The sequence below is a fragment of the Sphaeramia orbicularis genome, chromosome 20, assembly GCF_902148855.1.
Source record: "Sphaeramia orbicularis chromosome 20, fSphaOr1.1, whole genome shotgun sequence".
In the NCBI taxonomy this organism is placed as follows: Eukaryota; Metazoa; Chordata; class Actinopteri; order Kurtiformes; family Apogonidae; genus Sphaeramia; species Sphaeramia orbicularis.
The window spans coordinates 43597465-43622001 of NC_043976.1; the positions used below are offsets into that span (position 1 = coordinate 43597465).

Consider the following 24537-nt stretch of genomic DNA (forward strand, 5'->3'; position numbering starts at 1 on the left):
TTTTGATGCTCGTGGGCTGAATGACCTTCTGTTCAGTATCACGGTCACATCTCCTGCTTTTGGCTGAAAACTCCCAGAATCCACGCTCCACATCTCCACTCTGTCTAATAGCTTCCTTTAAAACGCTGCTTTTATCTCCCCTCCATCTTTTGCTCTAATGCATTATATTCTCAGACTACATTAAAACAGCATCCAAGGTGGGTCTGTTTTTTTTTCTCATTTTTATTCTGAATCTGTTAACGTCTTCATTCATGTCATGGTCAGACTGGTCTTTAATTCCACAGGTTCAGTGATGAAGCCTCACACCTCAAACCATCTGTATGTGGTCTGTGATGGACCATGATACACATGGTCTATAAACTCTTTTTTTTTTTTTTTTTTTTTTTTTTTTTACTTTTTTACTTTTTTTTATTGAAAGTAATTTCACAAGTATGAGTATACACACACACACACACACACACACATATATATATATATATGTATGTTTGTGTATATATATATATATATATATATATATATATATATAAAATGTTTTGATAAGTACTTCATATACTGAAACAATGCATAGTTCCTTGATAATTGATTGCTTATCGTACAGTTAAATTGTGTTAAAAACATGTATCAGATTTGATACAGCTGATAAATAAGGTACTTATAAGGTACTTTATGAAAACGCCCAATGTATCAAATGTGATACAAAAATAAATCATAAACAAAATGATATGGCAAAATGTTTTGCTTTGATTTTGTTAAAACATCTCATTTCCCAAAAAATAGAATTTTGTGGTTTGTTTTTGATGGGTCTGGTTTTGAACTGGACCATATCAGGTCATATCCTAGTGTCATACTGTAGCATATCGTATTCTAGTACATCGGACCTTGTCGTGTTATACTGTATCGTGTCACATCATATTGTGTCGTATGATAACATGTCATATCGTGACTTGTCATATTCTACCACATCGTCTGTACCATCCTTTTTTTTTGTAGATATTTTTGTACGTCTCGTGTCGGATAAACCGTATTCCTAATTGGTCGCTCACCGTCAGGTCGGTCCGGATTGCGAAGTTCTCTGGTTTGATGTCGCACAGGTGCAGTCTGTGGGTGAAGTCGTTGTCGAAGTGCCAGACCATGTCCAGGAAGCTGAGTGCGATGCGATGGACCATCTGCCTGGTCGTCCACCGGCTCCTCGGACCCCGGGGCCCCGCCCCCGCCCCCGCCGCTGCTGCCGCTGCCTCGTCCAGGGAAAAGATATTCTGGTCCCAGGCGTGACCGGCAGACAGGTACTCGACGGCATAGAAATGACCACAGGAGCCCAACACCTGGGCCACATGGGAACTGAGGTCCTGAAGGACTCTGAGGACAGAAGAGACATGTTAGAACTAGGGGTGCAGCGGTACAGGTTCTCCACGGTTCGGTACATATTGCGGTTTTTGAGTCACGGTTCATTCTACGGTTCAGACGCAGAGGTCAGCTGTGCGCTGAACCACACCTGGGAGCTGATGGAGAACCTGAAGGCTCATTTATGTTCCTGTATGTACATAAATCGGTTCCTCTGTTTCTAATGTCCTGTACGTTGGAATGAGTGTTTCTCAGTCAATCCACCAGAGGGTGCCGCTCCAAATTAACATATGGGACAAATACCACAAAGAAGAGTAAAGTTTTATGAGAAGAAGAAGAAAGTCAATAATAACAAACATGGGGACGACAGGAGGTTTTACCGATGTCAATATTCAGAACGGTAGTTGTCAGTAGAAGGTCTGAGATCCAAGTCCGACTCCAAACAATGACAGCAGAATTCCATTAGTCAGTCGTCTTTCAAAGCTCTAATATAAACACGAGGTGTCGGAAGATGTCATTTGAAAATGACAAATGAGCCGTAACACAATACATACTCGTACTGAACTGTGAGGGGTGAACTGTTCAGTACAACGGTACCACATGCACCGGTGCACCCCAGTTAGAACGTCCACAGGAGACACGTTAGAACAGGAGTGTCAGACTCATGTTAGTTCAGTTCCACATTCAGCCTAATATGATCTAAAGTGGGCCAGACCAGTAAAATAATATAAATAATAGGATAAGAACTGAGAAATAATGTCAACTCCAAAGTTTTTTTTTTCTGTTTTTGAGTGAAAAAAGTTAAAGTCTGTAATAACGATGTTTACATCTACGAACTGTACTTGAACGTAGCATGAACAAATATGAACAACCTGAAAATTCTTCAGAAAAATCAGTGCAATTTTAACAATATTACGCCTTAGTTTATCATTTATACATGTGTATCACAACTTACAGATCCCAGTGGATCTACAAATATACAAAACATTTAATAACAGGCAGAATATGATTAAAATTCCACAGACTTCTATTAAGACATTTCAGGTTATTCACATTTTTTGTCAAAGGCTAGTCTGTAAATGTAAACATTTTTGTCTAATTTTACTTTTTTTTTTTTACACAACTAAGAGACAAATTTGTAGTTTTCATTATTTATAGGTTATTATGACAGTATTTTACTGGTTCTGACCCACTTGAGATTCAGCTGACCTAAAGTGATTCTAACATCTTTGATTGTTCACATCTTCAGTGTAATTTCTGCATTTCACAAATTCATCCCAGGGGCCAGATTGGACCCTTTGGCGGCCCGGTTTTGGCCCCCGGGACACATGTTTGACACCTGTGCATTAGAATGTCCACAGAAGAAACTCCAATTAAATTTAGTTTTCCATTTTCATCTTTTTGCAAATTTAGTTTTTTGTGTCACTTTCTTTTTTTGTTGTTTTTCTTTTTGTGTGTCTTTTTTGGGAGTTTTGCATCTAAATATTAATATATTATTTGTGTGTTTCATCTTTTGTGTATTTTCATTTTGTTGCATTGTTTCGGTTGTTTTTCTCTAACACCACTTCATCGTTCCCATGGTTTCCATCTCATTTCCATGTTGTGTTTTGTTGTCTGATGTTTTTCCGATGTGCCGTCTTTTCTACGTCTTTTTGTTTCATCCATTTAAATCAGTCTGGATGATGTAAAATAAAACTGACGGATGATTGACCTCAGGTTCATGAACTACAGACGTGTGTTAGCGTTAACGTGTCTGCGTTCATTCGTTGACCTAAACGTGGTCTGATGGTCGGTGTTGGTTTTACCTCAGGAAGGTGTACTCCTCCTGCTGCAGTAAGGACCACAGCGACGCCAGCTCGGCTCTGGAGTACGTCTTATCTGGGCTTCGCAGTTTCTTCCCCCACAGTCTGGACAGAGAACTGTTCCCGCCTCCTTCCTCCTCCTCGTCATCCTCGGCCAAACCCAACGAGTTCCGCACCTGCGACAAAACGCAAACCTCCGTCAGCGTCGGCTTCGCTTTCATAAACCAGATCTAGGCAGCGATACCATGTGGTTGGTTTAGGAAAAGATCCCAGTTTGGGTTCATCCTTTCCACTCAGGTGTTATGGTCTGTGCTGCAGGTGCATCCTGGGTAAACTGCCGTGGGGATCATATTCAACTCCATATATGGACGTCCTGGGGGTATGTTTACAGGTTTTACAAAATGCTTTTTTTCATCCTCAAAACCCAATATTTGATGGTTTTAAAACCCTCTGAGGCCTGTTTTCACCACATTTTATTAATATTTTTATCATTTTCATTTCATTTTGTCGCCTGTTGTTTATTCTTTTATAGCATATTTTCATAAACGCAGCGCTGTGAATGTGAACGTAATTCACTCTGAAAGGAGGTTCACTGCAAAAATCTAAATTTAACCAAGTGTATTTGTCTCATTTCAAGAAGATAATTTTCACTTGCTCCATTGGCAGATTTTTTGGCTTAATTCAAGATTTTTTGCCATAATTCAAGATTTTTTTTTTTTTGTTCAATCCAAGATTTTTTTGCTTAAGTCAAGAGTTTTTGCTTAATTCCAGATTTTTTGCTTCATTCAAGGTTTTGTTTGCATAATTCAAGTTTTTTTTTTTGCCTTAATTTTTTTTTTTGCCTTAATTCAAGATTTTTCTCTTAATTCAATATATTTTTTTGCTTAGCACTGAGACACTATTAGGTTTTAATCTGTGCTCTCTTTTATCACTGTGTGTCGTGTCCTGTTGCCTTATGCATATTTATGTACTTGATTAATCTGTTTTTTATCTTATAATTTAATCATGCTTTTAGATGTAAAGCACTTTGGGCTTCTTTATGTTGTTGTAAAGTGCTACATAAATAAACTGATTTGATTTAATTTAAGATTTTTTGCTTAATTCCAGTTGTTTTTGCTTAAATCAATTTTTTTTGCCTAATTCAAGATTTTTTTGCTTAATTCAAGATTTTTTTTTTTTGCTTTAATCAGTTTTTTTTGCTCAATTCAAGATTTTTTGCTCAATTCAGATGTTTTTTTTTTGCTTAATTCAAGATTTTTTTTTTTTTTGCTTAATTCAAGATTTTTTTTTTGCTTAATTCAAGATTTTTTTGCTTAATTAAAATTTTTTTGCTTAATTCAAGATTTGTTTTTGCTTAAGTCAAGATTTTTTGCTTTAAAATGTTTTGCTTTATTCAAGATTTGTTGCTTAATTCATGCAAAAAAAAAATCTGCCAATGGAACAAGTAAAAAATTATCTCAGTCAGATTTCTTGAACTCCGATTTCCCAGATCTATTGTCTATAAATCAGTTCTTATCTCTCACTGAAAAATTCCTCTTTAGGTGATTCTGTCTGATTTTAAATGTAATGAGATATTTGGACTAGAAATGAGAAAGATACACTTGGTAAGATTCAGATTTTTCCAGTGTATGAAGTGTGCATGATACGCTCACCCAGACACTGGAGGGTTAATCACGTGTTGTGGTGCGTTCATGGTCCTCGGGGTAAACGTACCTCCAGAGTGGCATAGAAGACCACGTCCATGGGCGACAGGTCCTCGGCGCCGTCCTGAAACAGTTGACAGCGTTAAAGCGGTTTGTCGCGTTTTCTGTTCGAACTCAGATGTGTAGGATCTCAGACCTGATAGTCCAGGATCCCCAGGGGTTCGTACGACGAGAAGTTCTCCAGTTTGGACTTGAGGATGACGGGCTTTCCTCGCCAACGCGCTTCGATCACCTTCTTCCCGTTCTCGTAGTAAAGGCAGCGTTTGTACTCGACCAATCCCAGGACGCACAGGTCGTCGCACATGTCGCCGGTCACCGAGCCCTCGGCGAATTCCAGACACTGAAAGAAAGAAAGAAAGAAAGAAAGAAAGAACAGAATATAATCACCAACAAAAGCAGATTAACAATACAAAACGTCCATACATTTCCTGAAGGAAATGTAACCCGTGTGCTTGCCTCTTGTCGGATCGGTGGACTTGTGGTAAGGTACGATGTAATAGCAAGAAATATCTCCCATTTTTTGTCCGTACTTTGAGAAGTGACCGAGTTATGGCAGTGTAAAAACAGTCAACTCACCAGGAGCAGGACGATCCATTTAGCACTGATTTGTATTGATTTGAATAGGAGCTGAGGAGGAATTTGCCCCTAAACTACTGCCTGCCATTTCACTTTAGAAAGAGCTAGGTCTTCAAACATGGGTTCATATGAAGCCCAGGAACGTTGGCTACATTTCTGGAAAAGATAATTTGCCTCCTATGTATCGTTTGGCCGGGAGGGCGAGTTGTTCAGAAAATTTTCAGGTGAATTTTTGCTGCTCCTTCACTCTAGGTGATGACATCACCCACTCTAGCAGATGAGATTTGGACTAAACCCAGGGGTTTTTGAAGACTCACCTTTCGAAAACCATGAACCCCATCCTCATACCGCAGACATTTTTGGAGAGATGAAAAAAAATGCCTGCGTTTTAAAGTTTAAATGAAGTCTGTAGGTAAAAGTATGGTGAAGCAGTAGTGGTCAGAAAACAGTCAACTTTTTTGTTGTTCCCACTGAAAATGAATAGGGTTTTTTTTTTTTGCATTTTTGTGCGAAAAAATGTAACTGTTATCGTTACCACGTGACCACAGAGATAATCTTTGGGCCAAGCCGAACGTTTTTGTGTTGACCGAATAATTTTAGCACGAATCGTTTGGGAATGGTAGCCACTTGAAAATGGCCCAATTCATTTCGGATGGACAAATTTGACTGGTTTTTCACAATTTTAACGAAATCCGTGCATCGGAATGTCAAGCCATATACATAGCACATCTTTCGAGATCAGGCTGCACATTTTTCCCTGTGTGCTTGCATGTAATGCAAGGCACAGGGGACTACTGTTCGTCATATTTATTTTTCTTTTTATTATTATGACTTCTGACTTATACAAAAAACTTTGAAAAAATATGTGACCCAGACCGCTGGAAATAGACCAAACATGTTATTACAAAAATGTGCAGTCTGGTCTCGAAAGATGTGGTATGTATTATGGCCGTATTTTTTTTCAGAGTTTTTTGTATAAATCAGAAATCACAATAATAAAAATAAGAATAAATGTGACGAACAGTAGTCTCCTGTGCCTTGCATTACATGCAAGCACACGGAATAAGAGAAAAGACAAAAAACTTTTATTACAACACAACATACGTAAATAAATACAACATGAATATATGTTTTTATCAAATCAATATAATAATGATCATATATTTAATTCTACATTGTTATCTAATACATATGTGATTAATATAAATCATATAAGTATAAAATCATGTGTAATTATATAAAACCTTTTTATATTTGATAAAGTGTCTTTAGTGTAAAACCTGGAGTTAAACTAACGACTCTATTTAATCCAAATGGGATTAGTTCGATGTTTTCTCTAGGTTTTATTCTGCTCTTCTCAGTCGTCGGTTCATGGATCTCATGACTCTTCACCTTCATCGTCATCGTCTGCTTTCCTTCGTCTTCACTTCATTAATCCAGAGTGAAAAGCAGCGTCTGATTTGATCAGAGTCTGGAGGCGTGAAGGATTAACCCGGGATTAACCCGGGATTAACGGGATCATCCTGGCCCCGCCCACATTCCAACACAAACACCAGACCTGAACCTGAACCTGAACTTGAGCTAGGATCTGAGCACAGTTCAGATCCTGGTCTGGGTTCAGGTCCTGGTCCTGGTCCTGGTCTTAGTCTGACTCCAAACATCCTCATCGTCCAAACTGTGGTTTCAGCGTTTACTGCCGACAAACCATCTGTCGTCACGGCAACTCCTCATCTGGATTTTCTCTTCAGTCATTTTCAGTTTGTTGTGTTTTCTCTTATTTTGACTCATTTTTTAATTTTTAAAACTTTTTCACTTATTTTTTTGTGCCTTTTTGTTTTCGTATTTCATTTTCATCTTTCTTCTTCTTTATCATTTCCTCCTCCTCTGTCTCCGCCTCCTCTTCCTCCTCCTCTTCCTTCTCCTCCTCCTCTTCCTCCTCCTCTTCCTTCTCCTCCTCCTCTTCCTCCTCCTCTTCCTCCTCCTCTTCCTTCTCCTCCTCCTCTTCCTCCTCCTCTTCTGATTCCATTGATTGTGTGTTTTTTCTCGGATGGATTTGACTTATTTCGGTTTTGTGTTTTGGTTTTGAAGAAGTCAGGAACTTCTGGGTCATACCAGAAAATTGTCAACATGAAACCCCACATTTGGTCCATTTGATTATTTCCACTTTTTAATTTGTGCACACAGTCAAACGAATGAAAAACAACATGATTTTTGATTGTTAATTTGTACATGAATAATGAAATGAGTCATTTTTTTCGTTTTCCGATTGTGGATTCTTAATTAAATATGAAAAGAACCAATGCTACACAGATTATTGTTCATATCTTCAGTGTAATTTTTTTAACTTTGTAAATTCATCCCGTGGGCCCAATCGGATCCTATGGTGGGTTGTTTTTGGTCCACGGGCCACATGTTTGCCCCCCCCCCCCCCCCCGCACCTTATTTGGTCCGAAGCTGCAGGTGAAAGACAGTGTAACCGAAAACCCTGACCCGCTCCCATCTGTCCACCCTTGTCCTCCCATCAGCCCCGTGGTCTGCCCTTATCTCCGACAGAGGCGCTGACGGACTCAACAGCGGTGGGAGGAGCCGTGATGACAGATGGGGGCGTGGCCTCCTCCTCATGTCTGAATGACAACCACTGTCCATTTGGACCAATGAGAGGAGGTTTCAATCTGTCCATCACTATAGTCACAGAAACTAAGAGCAGGTCAGTGGTAAGGTTATTGTCGTTAATGAAAACTAACGAAATAATGAAAACTAGAATTAAAAAACATTTTCATTAACTGAAATAAATAAAAACTATAATTAAAAGAAAAAAACTAACTGAAACTGTATTGTGTGTTTACAAAACGAACTGAAACGGATAAAAATTATGGATAAAATTCCCTTTGTTTTCGTCTTTGTCATGCATCGGTGTCACATGACCAACCTAACGTAACTCGATTGGCCGGCGGTCAATTTGACTTGAGATAGAATCAGTTGCTTATCCTTGGTGTCCCGGATGTGTGATCTGAATTTTTTGCTTCGGAATTTTTTGCATCTGAATTTTTTTTTATTTTAAATTTATGAACATAGTTGAATTCAGAGACAATAAATTCAGATACTTAATTTCAGTGCAAAGAAAAAAAATCAGTCCCAGAAATTCAATAGTTTGTATAATTAAAATCTGATGACACAGATTTACTTCCATACAGGAACTTGAACACAATCTGACTCTATATTTGTTTGAGGTGGATTCACAGTGAACAGCACGTTATGTTCTTCCTTTATTTTATATTTGTTCATATTCATTTTTTCTTTTTTATTTCCTACTCTTTTCTTAGCTTTCATGTGTTTTCTTTCTCTCTTCCTTCCTCTTCGTCCGTCTGTCAAACCGGTCTTTCCTCTCGTCTTCTTCCCTGTTCGCTCTCAGACAGTCCAGACGTCTGATTGGAGGTGAAAGGCGTCCTTTGTGGGTCGGGTACCGTTACATTCCGCGGCGGTAAAAAGGCCGAACGGCGGCGGACGTTTAAACGCCTTCATCGCATTCCTGTGTGCGAACCGAAGCCGAAGGCCTCAGCTGGACGAGCGAGCATCACATGAACAGAGAGAGAGTGTGAGAGAGGGAGGTGAGCAGAGTTTGTGCCTGAACTTGTTGGTTGTAGACGAGTTTAGGAATGAAGAGCCTGAGGCCAGTGGACGGAAACCACCGCAGGACCCCAGATCTACCTGAAAACCAGTTCCGTGGGATTCAACACCAATGGAAAATACTCAACCATTTTACACCAACTGTCTCAGTGTCAACTTCTGCATCTTTAATCCTTCACTGTCTTTCATTTGTACATCTGCCTCTCTTTTTTCTTCCATCCTTCCCTCCTCTCCTTCACCGTCCGTCTGTCAAACTGGTCTTTCCTCTCGTTTTCATTAATTTATTTATTTTTTTTAAATTGATTTATTTCAAATATGGAAATGGTACAAGCTTCCTGAGTGCTACTAATTGACTTCTTTGCACAACATAATATAGAAATGAAGATTCAAGGAAGTAAAAAATAATAATGCAAACAAAAAAAGAAAGAGTCATATTTGAAAAGGAGCGAGAAGAAGCACAACTTATTAGTTCTCACCTCTTTGTCTAAACCAGCATTATGTGTATATGTACTACTCACAAAAAGTTAGGGATATTTGGCTTTTGGGTGACATTTATGGGAAATGTAAAAAGTTTACACTACAGTGGTATTATATCATGACAGTAGGGCATTTAAGTAGAAGCATGCAGTGGTAATTTCCTCATCTCAAACAATGTATTGAAACCAAAGCCAACAGCTGTGGTAGTTACACATCAACAAAAAATGTCAATGTCTCAGTAACTTGCCATGTGCCCTTGAGCATCAGTTACAGCTTGACGATGACGTCTCATGCTGTTCACAAGCTGACTTATTGTCTGCTGAGGCATGGCATCCCATTCTTCTTGAAGGGCGACCCTCAGGTCTTTGAGGTTCTGGGGTACACAGTTACAAGCCTCTACACGGTGACTCAGCTGATCCCATAGGTTTTTTTATGGGATTCAGGTCTGGAGAAAGTGCAGGCCGCTCCATTTGAGGTACCCCAGTGTCCAGCAGCCGTTCCCTAATGATGTGACCTCAATGAGCTGGAGCATGGTCATCCATGAAGACGAAACTGGGCCTGTGTTGTTCATGCAGGGGCACAATGACTGGATTAATGATGTTATGGAGGTGGTCTGGGCTGGTCTCTGTACCAGTCACACAGTGTAGGGCAGTTCTGTCCAGACATGCCTGCCCACGCTGTAACACCACCACCACCACCACCAAAAGCTCGTCTGGTGACCACAGTGGCTGATGCATAGCGCTTTCCTTGACATCTCCAACATCATTGGCGGCCATCTTTTCTGCTCAACATGAATCGACTTTCATCACAGAACAGCACTGAGGCCCACTGGTTCCTCGTCCAGTGTAAAGGCTCCCTGACCCATGCAAAATGATGACGCCTGTGCCTGGTGGTGTGTTCAGGTACCTTTGCAGGTCCTCCAGCATGCAGACCACACTGATGTAAACGGTTTTGAATAGTCTGACATGACACTTGGGTGCCTCTCACCTCCCTTAAATGTGTCTGGAGTTCAGTGGCATTCATCATCCGGTTCCGCAGGGCGCTGTTCACAATGAAGGACGTCCACTTCTCTGCCTTTCTGTGACTCTTCCAGTCTCTCTGTATCTCTGGTACAACCTGCTGATGACCCTCTACTACACTGTGAGCTCAGTGGCCACTTCCGCCTGAGAACGTCCTGTTTGAAGCCTCGCAATGGCGAGGTACTGTTGATGAATTGTTAGGTGTCATCTTGGTCCCATGATGTCAAAATGTGAACAGCATGATGAGGAGGACTGTTTAAATACCAATTGTAATTGAACCAGGAACTTTATTGGTGGATTCGTGGATCAAACACCTGTTGTTAATTTTACCGTTAAGTTCCTTGTTAAAGAATAGCAAGTTTTGCAAAAAGTCCTGAAACATTGAATTGTTGGACATGTTCATTCAAAAGTTTAGAGAAGTTCACATTAAGTTCATCTGTAAAGGTTATAGTGCATTTTAGGTTCGTCCTGAAATTTCATCCAAAAGCCGAATATCTTTAACTTTTTGTGAGTAGTGTGTGTGTGTATATATATATATATATGTATATAAAACTGCACCCCCCATGAGAATAAGCCAAAGGAGTAAAATGACTTTTGCAGCTCATATTTGGAGCTGTTCTGGTGTGACAGGGTGAGTTTGGGTCACTGTGTCCTGTTCATGGTTGACTTGGGGGGGGGGGGGCTGTTTTCGGCAGGGACCAGAATTCGTCACAACAGCCATTGCCTAATTTTTAAGGGTTATGTAAATGTATTTTTTCACATGATTTACGGCAGAAAACGTCCACAAAGATATGAAAACTGACTCCCATAGTCTGATCTAAAAGCCTGAAGCCTTCAGGGACTGTGGGAAAGTCCAGTGTTTCCTAAACGCTCCACACACACACCCCCCCCCCCCCCTCCCCATACGTCAATGGTTTTTCCCACAAACTCAACTCTAAATACTTCATTATTTTCTGCCGATGCGGTCGGACCGGGCCTCCTCTGCGGGAACACGGAGGCCGTTTCCCATGAGCCTCAGCCCTCGGCCCACTAACAGACGACAGGGGGTGATTAATGAGGGCTGACAGGAGGTCAAAGGTCAGCCACAGTCATGTACAGTATCCACACGAGGCAGCGGTGTGGATCCACACGTCTGAGCGGCTCTGGTTCTGCAGAGCTCCGACCGCAGTGCCGTGACTTTTCCAGCCGTGGGACGGCGGCGGTGGGGGCTGAATGGAGCGCATTCAAGCAGCGTCCGTGGAACGTGGGCGGAGACTGACCCCGGGTCAGTTCACTGGAAGTGTGGGCCGGCTCCCAGCAGGACACAAAACCCTCTTAAACACACAATAAACTCTGCACCAAGGTTATTATCATTAACAAAAACTAACAAAATGACCAAAACTAGCAACTAAACCATGGTTTAGTTGCTATTTACATTTATGATCTTTTTCATTGTAATATGATGTTGTTGTTGTTTGTCAATACTCTGTCACTGTTGTTGTTTATGGTTTGTTTGTTTGTTTATTTGTTTGAGTTTCCCTTTGTTTATGTGTTGTTGTTGTTGTCTTGTTAACTATCATTAATAAAAAAAAAAAAAGAAAGAAATGACCAAAACTAGAACTGAAAAAACATTTTCGTTAACTGAAATAAATAAAAACTATAATTAAAAGAAAAAAAAACATAACTAACTGAAACTGTATTGTGTGTTTACGAAACTAATTAAAACATATAAAAATTATGGATAAAATTCCCTTCGTTTTGTCTTTGTCAACGTCGGATTGATATGAAAGTAATTTATTTCGCTCTAGCAATTTTAGCTGGCGGCACCATTCAGTCTGTCACTTCTCGTCCCTTGTGGTTTAGAGTCGTCTTCTGGTCCCTGCTCAAATTCATCTCATGGGCCGGATTGGAACCTTTGGTGGACCACATTTGGCCCCTGGGCCACATGTTTGAGACCCCTGATCTAAAGTAAAATGATGACAGAATATCCTAAAAATGATAACAACTCCAAATGTATGTTTGTTTTAGTGCAAAAAAAGTCAGATTACATGAAAATGTTTACATGGATAAACTATCCTTTCACAAAAACTATGAATAACATGAAATGTCCCCGAGCCGCATGTTTGACACCTCTGTGTTAAATCGTCTTCCTGTTGTTATAAAGCAGGGTTTTTCAACCTTGGGGTCAGGATCCCACGTGGGATCGCCTGAAATTTCTAGTAATTGATAAAAATAAAAATAAAAATAAAAACTTACTAATAAAAATATATGGTGAATTGAGAGACAATCATAATCCATTACAGACATGACAAACTGAGAGTGAAACTGCAGCTCTGTGGTTCTGTTTCTGTGTCAAATGTTCACTGTGGTCAGTTTCAGATGCTGCAGCTCTTTCATAATTCATAGTTTCAGTTCTTGTTTGTTCAGTATTAATTGTCCTCCTTGTAAATCACAGCTGGACTGACTGGACAGATCCTGACCAAGGAAAATATAATTCTCTCTTTGTGCAGTAATCTACACCTGGATTTACTGCCTCTGTCCACAATAATAGACATTATGTAGACTAAATTTCTAAAATTAACATTTATTTGCAACATAGTAGCAAACTATTACATGATCAAAAACAAATGAATTTTAGCCAAAAAAAAAAAAATCTGTTTTGAACGTCTGGGGTCGCCAGAAATTTGTGATGTTAAAATGTGGTCACCAGTTAAAAAAGGTTGGGAACCACTGTTATAAAGTGTTCAGTTATCTGCAGACCACTTCCTGGTTCGATACCATGTGACCCGAACACACCTGCGGTCGAACGGCGTGTTGAGACGACTGAACCGAGCATCACGTCGCTATCATGAACCCGAAGGCACGAAATGCACACGATCCAATAAAAACCGAGGTGTGCTGCCAACAAAAGCCTGCACATAAAACACAGAAGCCATCTGATCGTCTGCCCGCAGGCGGCACTTCTACGTCGACCACAGAAGATTAATAACAGGGATTATGGAAACATGTCTGAGCTGTATGCTGGATGTTTAGACCTGTCAATGTCGCCTGGAAACCGCCGTCACCGCGCTGATGTTTATTTACAACACCGGGCGTTCCGAAAGAGGCATGAATAATTCAGACTGTTGACAAAGTGTCGATAAAATATTCCGACAGTTCATCCCGAACGGCGGCGGCATCGATCAGACTCAACCTTGTACAAACAGTCGGTGAGTTTCAGTCATTAAAGAGGCATTAGCACTTCCACTTTCACTGCAAATTACAGATAATTTAACGGCACAAGAGCTTCGTTTTCCAAAACCCACTGTCAGCGCTGGCATCGATCTGCAGCGCTTTGTTTCAGTTTGGAGGAACATCAGCAGGACTGGGGCCTCTGTGAGTCCAGAAAGAACCAGAATAGACCTGAATGAGTCCAGAAAGACCAGAGTAAACCTGGAAACAGCCCCAGATGAGTCCAGAAAGAACCTGGAAACAGCCCTGAATGGGTCCAGAAAGTTGTATGTTGTAATAACATGGAAATATCGCATTGTTACATGCAGATTATCGCGTATGATCCTACCAAATGTTCTTGGTTTTATGTTAGAATGACCTGTTTTTTTGTTAAATCCTGTCACATTAAGCAGATCTTTTTCTTTTTCAGCTCTTTCTTCGTCCTCTCCTGTCTTTGTTTTTCGCTCTTTCCACCTGAAAAGCGTTGAATCGTTTTAATCACTTGGAAACATCGGTTCCGGCTCCGAACCTCCTGTTAAAAGTGCGTTCAACAATAGCTGTTATTGTGACGGCGGCTGAATGAACCCGTGGGAGTTTGGAAAACCTGACAAACACTGAGTCTTTTCAGGGAGTTGAGGCGAATCCTGCTGTAAAAACAGCCTGGTCCACAGCTGCCGGCTGTTGGTTTATCGTCCTACGCTGCAGTCGGACTGAATATTTCATGAGGCCAATCATAGTTTGACACAACGCCGCCGCCGCCACCACTCTGTGCTGAGCTCTGTTTTGGCTGCAGGCTTTGAAACCTGTCAAAACTCCATCCACGGGTGGCGAACGGCGGCGAACGGCGACCCAGCTTAAAGAGAGCGTGATGAACAGATGAAAACCCAGAAAACACACTGAGACCACATGTACCGACGCCATGGAAACCAAGCAAGCCTCCAGCGGTAAGGCCGCACTCAGATCCACACAAAACACACAAAACACTGAGCAGCACAGACACATCTGAACTCCCACAAGCCCCTGCAGCACCATGTACGACAACAGCATGTACGACAACACCATGATGTACGACAACACTGTATACGACAACACAAACGTACAACACAAACGTGCAACACCAAGTACAACACAACGACACGATGTATAACAACACAATGACATGAATGACTTGACATGAAGTGCGACAACACGACATAAAGTACAACACAACAACATGATGTACGACAACGCAAAAGAACAACATGAAGTACAACAACACGACACTAAAGTATAATACAACGCATTAGAATGATCCTGTAATAACATGTTCATTTTTCACTATTTCATAATTCTGTCATTTCAGCCCTGTTACTGTATCAGCCCTGTTACTGTATCAGCCCTGTTACTGTATCAGCCCTGTTACTGTATCAGCCCTGTTACTGTATCAGCCCTGTTACTGTGTGAGGAGAGACTTTTAGTATCAATGAGGCCTTTCTGGTTAAATAAGAGTTCTGTTACATCTGTCTTGTCCTGTCACCTCTGTTCAGTCTGGTCTCAGCTGTTTTTTGTCTTATTACAGCCCTGTGTTGTCCTCTTTCACCTCACCGTCTGAAACTAGAACTTCGACCAGGACCAGATGAGTCCAGTTCGACTCTTGTAAAAGTGTTGTTTGGTGCAGGATGAACTCATGTCAGAGTCTTGTTAGACATTTTTTGTTATGTGTGGATGTTAAAGTTCAGAGCTGCAGTGAACACATCGTGGTTCGGGGGTCGGTGGTGGTTTCAGAGCGAATGGTCAAACGTCTCATGGCGGCGGCGTTGACGCTCAGATGGCGTTAGTCCATTGGTATTCAGGCCCAGTCTGAGCGCTGCCGTCTCTGTTCTTATCTGTCCTTGCTGCTCTTCGTCCCTTCTGACCTTCTGTTCCTCCTCCTCCTCCTCCTCCTCCTCCTCCTCCTCCTCGTGTCTCCGAGCCGCCGCCACGCTTGAATACAGATCAACAAACCGAGGCGGCGTCGGGACCGATAAGAGCTCATAAACACACTCTGAAGACGAACAACCGGCAACAAATAAGTTTCCTCCAGTCGCTCCTGTTCACCTTGAACCCAAACAGCGGCTGAAAAGCTTCTTGTCCGTTCATCAGAGACAAAAACAAGTACGTTCCGTCTCCTCGACATCTATGTCTGACTTTTACTCGCTCTGCTGCCGGAGATGAAAAGAAGATGAGATCAATGCGAACTCAACCTGAAGAAACATTCATCTAATGCTTTTCACTTGGAGATGATGGTGACGTTTCAGCTCAAATTAACCCAAAGTTCGCAGTTAAACCATCGCAATGTAAAGTCAAATCAGTATAAACACGACGGAAAATGACGAACATCGGTTTTCAACAGAAGTGAAACATTATGACGACTTTCCTGTTCGCTGTCCCACTCATACGTTTGACATTTCAACGCGATACCATGAACTGCGTAAATATACACGCCACTTTTAATTGGCGTGTTATCTGTACGCATTATAAGTTTTCCATATGTATGTTCACACCGCGTCAAATACCATGCGATTAGTGGGTGGGGCTTAGGGTTAGCGGTTACAGCAGAGGCAGTTTCTGTCAGACTGCAGTGGAAGCTCAGCTTCCCCTAAAATGACTCCAATTAAATGATCAAATCTGTTCAGTTGTGTTTTCATTTCATTGACTCCAAATGTGTTAGAACACGTTCATCTCACAGACGAGTTCGTTCAGAATCAGTTTGATCCCAAATCACAGACTGGATGTTGTTCACTTCTCCTCCATTCCCGTGTCTGTGTTTTCTCCTCCATCTCTGCTCAGTGCATTTGTCTGTAGACGCTCAGCGTCCATGCACGTCAATGGGACTGAGTGGAACTGGTTTATTCATCGCCTCAAAACTGGACGGTAATTGGATAAATGACACCATGTTGTCCCGCCCCCGGACGCTCGGCGTCTCTGGGGGTGAATGGAGCTGTGGGCGGAGCTCTGCTGGGCCGGACGCTGAGCTTCCACGTGCTGATTGGAGGATCAGTCCAAAGGCTGAATCCCATTTGATTGACAGCTGTTTTCAGATCTGCTCCTTCACTGACACAGTTCAGTTTAATACCGTCACACATTCTGCTGTGAAATCGCAGAAACCAAATTACTCGTTCATTTCTTGCACTGTAAATAAAACCCACTCATTGTACTTCCTTCTTTCAGTTTAACATAATTTCAGCGTTTTCTTGTTTCAGTTACAGAATTTAATCATATCTTGTTCAAGTTTAATATTGTTTTGTAGATAGTTAAATCAGTCATACTGTTGGCTAGGTCAGAGTCAACTACCTATCAAATCTCTGGAAAAGACGCCTACTTGGTACGATAAGGTCACTGAGCATTTTCTTAAAAAGGAACGGAGGGACGAATTTATGTTTAAATAACTTGACAATTTTTTTGACGTAAGCCGACAGGAGCTTCCCCTGTCTGAAAGACGAGCGGCTGCCACTGGTATACAGATATGTAAACCGATGATCCTGGCATACATTTTATTTCCAATATCTTTTCGTAACTCTGACATTTCAGATGCTAAAACTATTTGATTATTGTAGATTTGGTTGATACTGGCACAAGGAACAAATGATTACATTTTGGTGGTGATGGGGGGGGGGGGGGGGCGCACTGATCTGCCTCGGCGGAGGTCTGTGCTTTTAGATCTTTATTCTCCTGGTTTCAGATTTTTTCCATTTACTGATATAAAATAAACTCTGCTCTCTCTCTCTCTCTCTCTCTCTCTCTCTCTCTCTCTCTCTCTCTCTCTCTCCCTCTCTCTCTCTCTCTCTTTCTTATCGTTTGGTTCTTGACAGCTCAACACAGACGTCAAACCCTGATGTCGGACGCAGAAGGGACGTCCTAAACAAATACAGCGACGGCGTGGAGGTTGCAGCTTGGTCTGATTTACGTCTGCAGGTCACAGGTGTGGTTTTGTCTGAACTCGTACAAATGAAACCTGGCTCAGACGCCGGCGCTGCTTTTGATGAACGAGGCCGATGGCGGTGGCGCTCCTTCATAAATCAGTTCTAGACCGAACAAACATCTGAAAGTTACACGTTAATTTCCTGTGAGTTTAGTTTGAGTTGTGGTTTTTATTGGACTGTCAGAGAGGACGGATGGAGCCTTCGTCCTCCAGAGTAATTCGACAATAATCAAAGAAAATAAAAGGAAGTGTTCCTCTAGAGCGATGCCAAATTTTGTCTAATGCAGTGTTTTTAAATCCAGGTAAACGGTTTCGTATTAATGAAAAATATGTAGCAGAGAACTGGTCTTCCTCATATTTTCCAAAAGGCTTTAGTTTTAACCCTTAAAGACCCAGTGTTCCTAATGTGTCCGTTAAGTAATGAATGTTCCTCTTTATTTAACCTTTATTAAGTGATTTATTACCATTTATTATAAAATTATCCTCTGTATTTAGTGTTTTTTCAGTGTAAATCAGCTATTTTCTTATATTTAATTCACTGATCATGTAGATGTTCATTAAAGCTCAGATTAAAGTTGAGGGTTATTATATAAAAAACAGAAAACTGAAGAGAAAGTTTATTTATTAATTTTGTCCATTTGATTCATTACTTTTGCTGCCTGTGTTAATTTTCTTGCATATTTTCTCCATGTTATTTATTATTTTGTTAATTTTCTTTGTTGTTGTTCATTTTCTTGCTTATTTTTTGTCATTTTTTTTCTTCAATTTTGTTAAGTTTTTGGTTTATTTTTTTCTTTTCCCAATTTTTTAAATGGATTTGGCTCATTTGATTCATTACTGTCACTGTTTGTGTTAATTTTCCTGTTTAGATTCTCCATGTTTATTATTTTTAAATTATTCTTTATTTTTGTTTGTTTTCTTTCTTATTTTTATTGTTGTGTTCAGTTTTTGGCTCATGTTGTTCATGTTATTTATTATTTTGTTGATTTATTCTTCATTTTATTGATCGCTTTGACTGTTTTTGGTCATTTGGTGCTTATTTTTTTCTCTCTTTTTTTTTTTTTTTATTTCATTTTAGTTCATTTTTGCTTTTTGTTTTTCAGTCCAATCTCTCATTAATTGAACATAAACCCAGTGTGTCCATCCACTGTCATTGATCCAACTCCATGGGTTTGACTGGGGAATCAATGTTGGAGAAGATGACAGTGTTTCCACGGTAACTACGGAGCCTCTGAACGTCCAAATATGGTCATATCTGATGACCATGAAAAGATGAAGAACTGTATTTTACACCAATTATTTACAAATCAGAAAAAGATGAGTAAACAATTAAACTCATCTTCTCCAACACTGATTCCCCAGTCAAACCCATGGAGTTGGATCAATGATAGTGGATGGACACACTGGGTTTTACATTCAGTTTTTGATAGATTTGCTGAAAAAGTCACTTTTTCTTGTTTCCACGGTAACTACTGAGCCTCTGAACGTCCAAATATGGTCATATCTGGTGACCATCAAAAGATGAAGAACTGTATTTGACATCAATTATTGACATGGATTAATAGGATTAGTGGATCAACAGGAATTAAACTGTTTAGATCAGTAGATGGTTTAGGTTAAAGGTGGACGTTTGGGTCTGTAAGGGTTAAAGGTGGACGTTTGGGTCTGTAAGGGTTAAAAGTGGACGTTTGGGTCTGTAAGGGTTAAAGGTGGACGTTTGGGTCTGTAAGGGTTAAAGGAGGACGTTTGGGTCTGTAAGGGTTAAAAGTGGACGTTTGGGTCTGTAAGGGTTAAAGGTGGACGTTTGGGTCTGTAAGGGTTAAAGGAGGACGTTTGGGTCTGTAAGGGTTAAAAGTGGACGTTTGGGTCTGTAAGGGTTAAAGGTGGACGTTTGGGTCTGTAAGGGTTAAAGGAGGACGTTTGGGTCTTTAAGGGTTAAAGGTGGACGTTTGGGTCTGTAAGGGTTAAAGGTGGACGTTTGGGTCTGTAAGGGTTAAAGGTGGACGTTTGGGTCTGTAAGGGTTAAAGGTGGACGTTTGGGTCTGTAAGGGTTAAAGGTGGACGTTTGGGTCTGTAAGGGTTAGTGCGTTCATTATTTGATCTGAAATGGATGAAACAATAACAGAAAAGACGATCCATCGGAAAATATAACACACGACAAACGCAACGAGACGCAAAAGATCAAATAAAGTGTAAAAGACAAAGGAGATGAGAATAAAATCAAACAGTCCACGGTGAACATGATTATGATAGACTGGTTACCCACAATGCACCTCAGCAGACACTTCAGTTGAATCTGTGCAGTTTGTCTGTGAACATCAAACCATCTCCAAACTTTTCATTCAGAAAACGTCCACAGATTAAATCACAGACTGGAATGCATGAAAGCTAAACAGAATGAACAGAGCCGTAGGACAAATGAGAACTGTCGTCCAACATGTCCTCCAAACGTCCTCCAAGTGTCCTGCAACATGTCCTCTAACATGTCCTCCAAACGTCCTCCAAGTATCCTCTAACATGTCCTCTAACATGTCCTCTAAGTGTCCTCCAAACGTCCTCCAAGTATCCTCTAACATGTCCTCTAACATGTCCTTTAACATGTCCTCCAAACGTCCTCCAAGTGTCCTGCAACATGTCCTCTAACATGTCCTCTAACATGTCCTCTAACATGTCCTCCAAACGTCCTCCAAGTATCCTCTAACATGTCCTCTAACATGTCCTTTAACATGTCCTCCAAACGTCCTCCAAGTATCCTCTAACATGCCCTCTAACATGTCCTCTAACATGTCCTCTAACATGTCCTCCAAACGTCCTCCAAGTGTCCTGCAACATGTCCTCTAACATGTCCTCTAACATGTCCTCCAAACGTCCTCCAAGTATCCTCTAACATGTCCTCTAACATGTCCTCCAAACGTCCTCCAAGTATCCTCTAACATGTCCTCTAACATGTCCTCTAACATGTCCTCCAAACGTCCTCCAAGTATCCTCTAACATGTCCTCTAACATGTCCTCTAACATGTCCTTTAACATGTCCTCCAAACGTCCTCCAAGTGTCCTGCAACATGTCCTCTAACATGTCCTCTAACATGTCCTCCAAACGTCCTCCAAGTATCCTGTAACATGTCCTCTAACATGTCCTCCAAACGTCCTCCAAGTATCCTCTAACATGTCCTCTAACATGTCCTTTAACATGTCCTTTAACATGTCCTCCAAACGCCCTCTAAACACCCAGCGGACCTCACTTTGATCGGAATACCCGACTGGACACAGACACACACACACACTCACAAACAAACCTGGGCAAATGATCAAGCAGGTCCAAGTCGCCCCCGGCAACCGGCTGACCCACAATGCACTGCAGCACACATGGAACGGCAACTGACACCTACAACTCCAACCCCCAGAAAAGGACAGAAAAGACTCTGAATACAGCAGAACACTGTCCTAAAGTCTGTCCTAAAAACTGTCCTAATGTCTGTCCTAAAAACTGTCCTAATGTCTGTCCCAAAAACTGTCCTAATGTCTGTCCTAAAAACTGTCCTAATGTCTGTCCTAAAAACTGTCCTAATGTCTGTCCTAAAACTGTCCTAATGTCTGTCCTAAAAACTGTCCTAAAGTCTGTCCTAAAAACTGTCCTAATGTCTGTCCTAAAAACTGTCCTAATGTCTGTCCTAAAAACTGTCCTAAAGTCTGCCCTAAAAACTGTCCTAATGTCTGTCCTAAAAACTGTCCTAACATCTGTCCTAAAAACTGTCCTAATGTCTGTCCTAAAAACAGTCCTAAAGTCTGTCCTAAAAACTGTCCTAATGTCTGTCCTAAAAACTGTCCTAAAGTCTGTCCTAAAAACCGTCCTAATGTCTGTCCTAAAAACTGTCCTAATGTCTGTCCTAAAAACTGTCCTAAAGTCTGTCCTAAAAACTGTCCTAAAGTCTGTCCTAAAACTGTCCTAATGTCTGCCCTAAAAACTGTCCTAATGTCTGTCCTAGAAACAGTCCTAATGTCTGTCCTAAAACTGTCCTAAAGTCTGTCCTAAAACTGTCCTAATGTCTGTCCTAAAAACTGTCCTAATGTCTGTCCTAAAACTGTCCTAATGTCTGTCCTAAAAACTGTCCTAAAGTCTGTCCTAAAAACTGTCCTAATGTCTGTCCTAAAAACTGTCCTAATGTCTGTCCTAAAAACTGTCCTAAAGTCTGTCCTAAAAACTGTCCTAATGTCTGTCCTAAAAACTGTCCTAATGTCTGTCCTAAAAACTGTCCTAATGTCTGTCCTAGAAACAGTCCTAATGTCTGTCCTAAAACTGTCCTAAAGTCTGTCCTAAAACTGTCCTAATGTCTGTCCTAAAAACTGTCCTAATGTCTGTCCTAAAACTGTCCTAATGTCTGTCCTAAAAACTGTCCTAAAGTCTGTCCTAAAAACTGTCCTAATGTCTGTCCTAAAAACTGTCCTAATGTCTGTCCTAAAAACTGTCCTAAAGTCTGTCCTAAAAACTGTCCTAATGTCTGTCCTAAAAACTGTCCTAATGTCTGTCCTAAAAACTGTCCTAAAGTCTGTTTTTATGTTTTTATCTGTTTTTTCAGTTTTTATCTATTTTTTGTCTGTTCTGATGTTTTTTTTAAATTTTCTGTCACGTTTGTCCTGAAACCCGTCGCTCTCTTTTCATCCGTCTCTTTATCGTCTTCTTCTCTGACACAAACATCATGTCTGATCTTTTCCTCCGTCTTCTTCCATCCATCTCAGTCTTTTCCTTTTATTCGTCTAAATCTAAACACAGCTGTTTTTTTAACTCGTTCACTGTGGGACTGTGGTTTTATTAAGTGTGAAACAGGTTTTATTTTGTTCCTGGGACGGTTTAATGGAGTTCAGCTGCACGTTTGGTTCACAACTTTCACACTATTCACTATTTAATTCACACGGTGTTGGACACATTTTTACACCCATTCACTTTAAATGGACTTGAATCATTCTGTCATTCATTACAAAAGTCCAATATTGTGACTTTTCTCAAATTTTTTTCTTTCTGACTATTCCAGTAATATTCTTTTTGTCCATATAATATATAAAATACTTCTTCAAACACTACAAATACTTTGTCAAACACTATAAATACTTCGTCAAACGCTACAAGTACTTCATCAAACACTACAAATACTTCTTCAAACACGACAAATACTTCGTCAAACCCCACAAATACTTCGTCAAACACTACGAATACTTCATCAAACACTACAAATACTTCTTCAAACACTATAAATACTTCGTCAAACGCTACAAGTACTTCATCAAACACTACAAATACTGCATCAAACACTACAAATACTTTGTCAAACACTACAAATACTGCATCAAACACTACAAACACTTTGTCAAACACTACAAATACTTCATCAAACACTACAAATACTTCATCAAACACTACAAATACTTCTTCAAACACGACAAATACTTCGTCAAACCCCACAAATACTTCGTCAAACACTACAAATACTTCTTCAAACACTATGAATACTTCTTCAAACACGACAAATACTTCTTCAAACACGACAAATACTTTGTCAAACCCCACAAATACTTCGTCAAACACTACGAATACTTCATCAAACACTACAAATACTTCTTCAAACACTATAAATACTTCGTCAAACGCTACAAGTACTTCATTGAACACGACAAATACTGCATCAAACACTACAAACACTTTGTCAAACACTACAAATACTTCATCAGATATTTCATCAATAAAATCTCAGATGTAAATCATCTTTTCTTCATGTCAGAACATCTTAAAAGCCTCTTTTTTCTGTTTTTAACCTCTAATGTGACACTCAGCCCATATTTTCATATTGTGATGCCTTTTCCTGATATTTGGTGACATATTCGTCCGTTTCTCTCCGTAACTCGGCCTCCTCTGGCTGATATCCATGCAGCGCCGCACACATGTTTTCTATTGACGCTGAATTCTGTACGTTCTGCTGTTTCTCTGACTATTTATGGTTTAATGGCCGATGTGTTGCGTGGTCAAACCCTGTCGTGGCTCTGGAATTCCTCTGCCTATTTAAGGCCTGACGCTACATATTTTATGGCCTGCTTTGTTTCTTTGCAGGGACAGAAGAGAGAGAACAGCACATTTATCTAGAAAACAAGTGGTGGAAGAAATATTCAGATCATTTACTTGAGTAAAAAGTACAAACGCTGCAGAAACAGACGGGGTAGAAAGCAGCCCAGTCTGCTTAAATACAGCTAAGCTGTGTTTCATGAAGCAAAACCTTCTGCCGGCGGCTGAACTCCGTCTGCGTGGACGGATTCTTAACACTGGGATAAAAGTCTCCACACTGAAAGGCTGTAATTGGCCTTAAAACTGGAAACAAGCAACAAAAGCCAGAAAACCAGGACCCGGTCTGGTTCCTCTGCTGGGACTTGATCCACAGCGGGATTTTAGATCCTGCTCATTAAATCCAGATCAATACGAGATAGATAGATAGATAGATAGATAGATAGATAGATAGATAGATAGATAGATAGATAGATAGATAGATAGATAGATAGATAGATAGATAGATAGATAGATAGATAGATAGATAGATAGATAGATAGATAGATACTTTATTGATCCTTTGCAGGAAATTGTTTAAGAGATGATGAAGATGTATGGAAGTAAATCTGTCTCATCAGATGTTGAATTATAACAGCCACTGAATTTCTAGCACTGAATTTTTTTTCCACTGAAATTAAGTATCTGGATTTTTTTTTTTGCACTGAAATTAAGTGTCAGAATTTTTTTTGCACTGAAATTTAATATCTGATTTTTTTTTTACACTTAAATTAAGTATCTGAATTTTTCGTCTCTCAATTTGACTGTGCTCATA

The 24537-nt window shown here is 40.4% G+C and overlaps 2 protein-coding genes across 3 annotated transcripts in view; both read right to left on the reverse strand.

Moving 5' to 3' along the window:
* LOC115411376 (tubulin beta-5 chain) overlaps positions 1-24537 on the reverse strand; it is a 287981-nt gene that overhangs the window by 222216 nt on the left and 41228 nt on the right. The window lies entirely within an intron of this gene.
* Positions 1-24537, reverse strand: part of LOC115411377 (divergent protein kinase domain 1C-like) — a 46702-nt gene that overhangs the window by 10173 nt on the left and 11992 nt on the right. The window contains exons 2-5 of the mRNA XM_030123488.1: positions 4983-5186; positions 4857-4910; positions 3147-3319; positions 1044-1356 (exon numbers count right to left, since the gene is read on the reverse strand). Of these exons, the coding sequence (XP_029979348.1) occupies positions 1044-1356; positions 3147-3319; positions 4857-4910; positions 4983-5186 (744 nt within the window). The remainder of the gene's footprint in view (positions 1-1043; positions 1357-3146; positions 3320-4856; positions 4911-4982; positions 5187-24537) is intronic.